Raw genomic sequence first — 7082 nt, forward strand, 5'->3', positions numbered from 1 at the left:
GCCGGGACGATGCAGATAAGACAGAGGAGGGGGGCGGGGTCAGGACGGCCGATAAAGGGGGCTTTGGGGGACCCGGCCGGCCGGAGGGTGGAGGGAGGCGCAGCTGAGGCCTAGGGTGGAGAATGCTTGAGGAGCAGGGGGTGGGGAAGCAGGTGGCACCAGGCAGAGGGGAGACAGCCTTGGGGTCCTTGTCGGGGGGCAGAGAGCTTTAGGTTGTTCAGCTCCAGCTTAGCCAGCACCTCTCCCTTTCCTCCCCCCTCTCCCCTCCCTCCCGCTCAGGACAAGCCTGACCCCTCCTCACCACCGAGCCCAGACCGCCCTGCTCCCGCCCCAGGCACTCGGCCGCCTGCTCAGCCTCCAGCTCTGTCCGTGAGGCCAGCCCGGGGTCACCGTGTGCCTCTGGCCTAGGTGGACGGGGCAGCGAGGGGTAGTCACCGTTGCTCCTTTATTTCCCCTCCTGTGCACAGCACCGACACGGGTCCCTCACCGGCTCCCTCCTGAGTCTCGGGGGGCCTTGTGGGCCATGGTACCGCCTGGTGCCCAGAGAGCCCAGAGGCCGAGGGGGATCTGGAATGGGGGCCCACGGGAGCCCCTGAACACAGAGGAGGGGCCCACCGGGCAGAGGGCACGGAGTGGACAAAGGCCTGGAGGTGAGAAACACGCGGTGGGTGCCCCGGGGGTGGGTGCAGGCCAGGCAGGAAGGGCTGGAATGTGGGGTGAGTGCCCTGCGCCCCTGAGGCCTCACTCTTGGTCCCGATCGAGTCCTCTGGAGGGAGGGGCGGCCCCAGAGCCTCGGATCCGCCTCGGAGCTGGCCCTAGAGGTTCTCATAGACCAGGTTAAACTCGCTCTCACTCTGACATCGCTGCGCATTCTCCTGGGGAAGAAATGAAAAGCAACGGGAGGGGAAGGAACAAACTCACACCAACCTAGTTCTGTCAGAGGAGCAAACTGTGGCCTGCGTGGCTGTGACAGGAACGCCTGTCCTGTCCCAAGCCCTCCTCGCCAGCCTCTTCCCCTCACTCCCCACCCTGCTCCGCCCTCCTGCCCCTCCCCACCCCACTTTCACTGCCTCGGGGCCTCCCCGCACGCTCTTCCCTCTGTCCGGGCTGTTCCTTCCACACCACCTGTCCCCCAAACCTCCTATCACCCTGCAGGGCTTGCTCAGCATCCCCAGGACCCCTCCCAGCCCGGTCTGCCCCCCCAGAGCCCCCTCTCAGACAGGCCATCATGTCTCTGCGTGTCTGTTGGGTCAGGGACTCTATTCTTTCAGCCCCGAGGCTCCTGGAGAGCAGGGGCCTGTCTCAGCATCCGGGGCAGCGCCCCAAGGCCTGGCCCAGGGTGGGCACCGCCTGGCATGGCCCAGGCATCTTTGGGGGTCAGGTCTAGGACAGGAGGAGCTTTGAGATTCACTGAACAGCACCAGCCTGGGCCCCTGGGCCGGGGGACCGAGCACCAGCCCCTCTCACTCCCTGATGGCTCTTCCGAGGTGCCCAGGCCTACCCACCGCCCGTGGCTCCTGTCCCCGCCCAACAGCCCCTCCTGCTGCACGGGGTCCCAGTCTCCGTTGTAGCCGGTTACTTCACTGGGAACTCGTTTGCATTCAGAGGCGCTCGGTTTTGTAGCAAGCGTCACTCCCCCACTTTACAGATGAGCACACTGAGGTGTGGGAGAGAATCGGGACTAAATGAAACGCCTTGGCCCCAGCATGCCAATTAGGGGGCCCTGCCCAGGCCAGGCCAGGCCAGGCCAGGCGGGCACCAGCGCAGACTCCGGCCCTCACTTCAGCCAGCCTCCGCCTGGGGGCAGCTACAGGACTACACCGTACTCCTGGCTGGCCAGCGCAGACCCGCCCCTGCGCCCAGTGGAGCCACCATGGCGCACATGCCCCAGGCGCGGCTGGGTCCCACTGCACACCCGGCCCCCGGCACACCTGTGAGGTGCGTGCTGTCCGGCTCCTCTGCACACAGGCAGGAGCCGCGGGCACAGAGGGCAGCCTCGGGCACAGAGGGTAGCCTCGGGCAGGGCTGCCAGCTGGTGGGGGGGGGGCAGGATTCCAACCTCCCATGCTCTTGGCGCCAGGCCAGCTGCCTCGGGGGAGGGCTCACCCGTGGTCCCCTTCCCCCGACGTCACACGGGGTGGGGAGGGGTCAGACGGAGCTCGGGAGCCGGCTGGCTGCCCCTGCTTACCTGGGAGAGGAAGGTCCTCCTGGCGGGCGGGCTGCCGGCCTCGCTCTGCATGCAGGCGTAGATCTCCGTGTCCTGGCGCTGCAGGGCCTGCAGGACGCGTGAGGGTCAGAGGGACGGGGACGCGGGGCAGGGCCTGGCCCGGCAGCTGCGAGAGCTCAGAGGACGGGCAGAACCCTCTGGGCCCTAGTCTGCGAGGGGATGCCCGTCTCGCCCTCCATGCCATGCCTGGTCACACTGCCACCCTGTGCACCTGCAGTCCCTCTCTGCACCGTTTTCATGCTTGCACAGGGGACCCCTCTCTGCCCCTCCCCCTGCCACCTCCCTCACACCACCTCCAGGCTCCAGCCGGCGGACTGCAGACACCCGTGGCCACAGCAGCAATGATGCCCTCCTGCCAGCCACCCTTACCCCCTGGCCCAAAGCCCTGCCCCACCCCCACACCATCCAGACCTCCGTAACGCCCACCCCAGCCGCACGCACAGATGACCTGGCACCCTTTGGGGTCCCACTCCTCTCTCATCAAGCTGTACCCGGTTAGGCTCTGGGTCTCGGAACCTATGGCTGTGCATGGCACACTCGGAGACAGCACCAATCGATGCCATGGAGGGCTCCTCGCTCTAGGGGCGCGTGTTTGGGACTATACTCACTCTGGCCCGGCTAGGAGCAGCCTGAGCGGGGCCCTCAGGATGGACTGAGAGGACCAGGGCTTTGGAATCAGACAAGACTAGTTCAACTCTCAGCTCTGACACCTGCCAGCCAGCGGCAACCCGAGCCTCTCTGTGCCTCTGTTTTCTCCTCTGTAGAATGGGCACAATCACATCTATCTTGCAGGCTCAATGCATGACTAAATGAGATGTTGTGCATGATGGGCCCCGCACAGGGTCTGGAAAACAGTAGGTGCTTAATAACTGTTGAATCGTCATCAGTTGAATGAGCCTCAAAGGAGGCCTGACACCTCCCTCCCCGCTCTGCGGTCACAGCCTGGACCCTGCCTGGGCCCGGAGCAGAGCTGCCCACAGCCTCGGCAAGAGGCAGGAACCTTTCCTTCCCACGTGTACATGTCACAGGGATGCCGGCTGGTTGCCAAGGAGGTGGTTTCCCTGGCAACAGGCAAGCAGGGGTTGCTGAGGCAGCTGAGAGACAGGTGGTGCTCTGAGGCAAGAGAGGGGGAGACGCAGAGGCGAGGGGGAGGCACCGAGAGGCGCTGGGGCATGAAAGCCGCGTAATAAACCACCGGGCTCTGGGGAGACCTGCATGTCATGGGCATCACTCAGCGATGGCAAGGTGGCCCTGGGGACCACTTCCAGGGCCTCAGAGCCAGAGAGAGGCGGGTCTTGGGAGTGGGGGCCAGCTCAGACTCCAGTCCCGACTTCAGGCAGCAGTGCCTGGGGGCAGCTGGAGGCCGGACACCCTCCACCTGACGGCAGTGTGGGCGCTGCCCTGTGCCCGGGGGGCTATGACTGGTACTGCCGGGGCTGCCCCAGGAGAAGCCAAGGCCTGCGCTTCCCTGTCAGAGAATGGTGGCTGTGCCTTGTGGCCCTGAGTCTCCCCCTCTGTCCGCCCAGGCCTGGACCTCCAGGGACGCGCTGCCCCTCCACGCTGGCCACGCTGGCCACAGAGAGAAGGGGGAAAGGGTCCCTCAGTGGCTGCCCCCTCCCGCGTGTCCAGCTCACATGGGGCACGTAAGCCCAAGGGTGTCGCAGGTCACAGCCCCTCAGTGTGGAGCAAGATGGGGACGCAGGCCTCCGGCCCCCTCCTCATGCTCCCTGCGGCCAGAGGCTTTCCCAGCCGGCGGAGAGCTCCCTGCCCAGGGCCCACGGGCCGCTGTGCTGGCAGGAGCGCTGGGGCGGAGGGCAGGGAGGGCTGCAGGCCGGCAGCAGCTGGCAGGGAAGCACTGACAGGTCCTGGCCTGCGGCTGCTTTCATCCAGTGTGACCTGCATCGCCGCTGGGAAGTGCCGGCAGCACTTTAAAAGGAGCCAGGAAAGGCCTCCTGGCAAAGGGGCGTCTGAGCAGGGGCTGGGGGTGAGGGAGTGGCCACTGGGAGCAGAGGCCCCGCCAACACCGAGGCCCGTGGGGAGGGGGGTGCCTGGTGTGTGGGAGCAGCAAGAAGGCCAGTGTGACGGGAGGGAGAGAAGAAGGGAGGGAGGGAGGAAGAGGCGGGAGGGGTGGGAACGGAACTCTCGGGGGCCATGCAGGGCTGGGCCACTGACTGAGAGACAAGCGCCTTGGAGAGGTGGCCCCTGAGGATGCTTCCCCGCCTCCAGCTCCCGGGTCCGCGGCGCCAGGGCCCGCTGCCGGGTCCCACCCGTCGCCATGCAGAGCCACAGCCCAGGGGCCGCTCTGGAGCGGGTGCTCACAGTAGGGCCGCTGCAGCCCCTGGCCTGGGAGACAGGCCCTGCACCTCGGGGCTCCCCGTGCCTGGCTGAGCCAGGGCTTTCTGCTTCTCCGAGGACCCAGGCACCCCGGTCTAAGGGGCCCATCCCTCCGCTGCGGTGGGTGGGGCTGCAGGGACCCTGACAGGCGGGGGGTGGAGACCAGGGTAAGACTCCGGGCGCGAGCGGGCAGCCGGAGGGCGGCGGGGTCGGGTTCCGGATGTGCTCAGACAGATGTGCTGACGGATCAGACGTGAGCGGGAAAGCAAGCACCGCGAGGCCTGCAGCCGGAGCCGCCACTCACCCCAGGCGGGCTGAGGGGAGCCCATGGACGGCCCAGAGAGTTGACCCTGTTGGTCAGAGAGGCCAGGGCTGGAGACAGCCCCTGGGGCCATCAGAGTGTGGGAGGTCTCAGAACCCAGAGGCGGAACGTGATCACCCAGGGAGGGGAGTGAAGACTAAAGAAAAAGGGTCCCAGGACTGCACCCCTCAGAGGCCAGGGTCCCAGTGGGAGGAGGTGGGAGGAGTGGGAGGAGCTGAGAGGAGCTGGGAGGAGCAGGGAGGGCTAGTGAAGGAGGCTGAGGAGGTGTGGCAATGAGGGGGGGTACGGGGAGGGGCAATTAGGAGAGAGTGGAATGTTCCAGAAGCGAGTGAAGGAAGTGTGTCGGGGAGGAAGGATAACTCAGTGGTCGGTGCTCCTGGGCGGTCAGGGAAGGTGAGGACCAGGAACTGGCCACTGGATTTCACCACACGGAGGTCAGTGGTGACTGAGAAGAGAGGTTTTGGGGAAGAGGAGGGGGGAAGGAGAGGAGACACTGATCGTGGGGAGTCTAACAGCTCCAGGCGTCTCAGAGGAAGCGGGTGCCGGAGGGGGGTGTGGGCTCCAGGTGAGGAGTTTAAGATGGAAGGAGGCACAGCTGCCCACGTGATGCGGATCAGTGGCCCTGCCTCAGAGCACGGCACCGAGAGCCAGCTGGTAAGGAGCGGAGCTCAGAGCAAAGCGAGTGGGCTTTGAGCCCGTCTGTCTGGCCCACTCCACGTCCCTGCTGCCTAATAGGGAAGTTGGTTCTACCCACATGAATAAACAGCAAAAATGGACACAATTAAAAGGAGAAATACACAAATCTACAATCATATGGGCAGATTTTAACTCACTTCTCTTTACACCCATTAGACTAAAGAAAAATATATGTAATATTTTAACAACATCAACCTGATGTAATAAAACGCGTAGCCAGGTACAAGGCAAGTTCTTTTCAAGTACGCACGGCACACGGGCTGACCCGGGAAGCAAGTCTCAGAAGACCTCAGAGGATTGAAACCACACAGAATCCACTCTCTGATCACAGCGGAATTGGTGAGAAATGTAAAAGACACACAGAATAATAACTAGAAAATAATTAAACATTTGAAAATTAAGCAAACCACATTGAAATCGCCCATGAGGCAAGGAGGAAGTCCCCATGGACAATTTAAACGGAAAGATAATAAAAATAGATCAGAACCTGCGGGATACAGGCATTGGTTAGGGCATCCTCCTGATACACCAAGGGTGCAGGACTGATCCCCAGGCAGGGCATAGACAAGAAACAACCAATGAATGCATAAGTAAGTGGAACAACAAATCTCTCTCTCAAAATAAATAAATAAAATATTAAATTTAAAAAACTTGTGGGATACAGCTAAAGCCACACATACAGGGAAGTCCTAGTGTTAAGTACATATATTAGAAAAGAATAAAGGTTGAAAATCAATAACCTATCCACAGGGAGGAATGTACAAAACTCCTTCCTCAGAGACAGGGGACAAGACAAGGATGCCTGCTGTCAGCACTCCTGTTCACCATCATGCCGGGGTCTTAGCACCCCCATAACAAGAAAAACTACGCAAAGGGATGAGGTCAGAAAGGAAGAAATGGAACTCGCACTTTCGTAGATGGCATGGCTGGGCTCATAGATAATCCAACGGAATCCACACAGAAACCATTAGAATTCAGGAGTGGATTCAGCAAGGTCACCCTCTGCACAAAGTCAATACACAAAAACCAATCCTGTGTCTACATGCCAGCAGTAGACGATTAGAAAATAAAATGAAAATGAGGATAACACCTGTATCCAGAACCCCCACTGTGAGAATTACTGAGCTAACGGTGGGAGTCCTGACTCGGTGCCTGGCACACAGTAGGTACTCAACAAACGGCTCCTGACATGATCATCCCTGTGATTAATGTCTTTCGTATCTACCCAGGTCCGGTCCCAACCGGTAGGGAGTGGCCAGCAAAGCCCGTGGCCTCCCTCTACCTTCCAGCCTCTCCACGCCACTGCACCAGCTCCCGCCCCGCCGCCCCATGCTCCCGCGGGGCTGCCTGAGCCTCCGGAACCTCAGCACAGGCGAGAACGGTGTTCCCTGCAAAGGGGAGTCTCTCTCATCAAAAATGACCTTGGAGAAGAATATTATTCACGTGGGAAGATGTTCACGAGATGGTGTAACATGGGGGGGGGGGAAGCTGTATTACTCCAAC

At 61.8% G+C, this 7082-nt stretch overlaps 1 protein-coding gene across 1 annotated transcript in view; it reads right to left on the bottom strand.

Moving 5' to 3' along the window:
• Window positions 1-431: 431 nt before the first annotated feature.
• NFAM1 (NFAT activating protein with ITAM motif 1) overlaps window positions 432-7082 on the bottom strand; it is a 24774-nt gene continuing 18123 nt past the window's right edge. Inside the window, exons 4-5 of the mRNA XM_045577075.1 lie at window positions 2189-2275; window positions 432-875 (exon numbers count right to left, since the gene is read on the bottom strand). Of these exons, the coding sequence (XP_045433031.1) occupies window positions 816-875; window positions 2189-2275 (147 nt within the window). The 3' untranslated portion in view covers window positions 432-815. The remainder of the gene's footprint in view (window positions 876-2188; window positions 2276-7082) is intronic.

The sequence above is a fragment of the Pipistrellus kuhlii genome, unplaced genomic scaffold (genome assembly GCF_014108245.1).
Source record: "Pipistrellus kuhlii isolate mPipKuh1 unplaced genomic scaffold, mPipKuh1.p scaffold_m20_p_81, whole genome shotgun sequence".
In the NCBI taxonomy this organism is placed as follows: Eukaryota; Metazoa; Chordata; class Mammalia; order Chiroptera; family Vespertilionidae; genus Pipistrellus; species Pipistrellus kuhlii.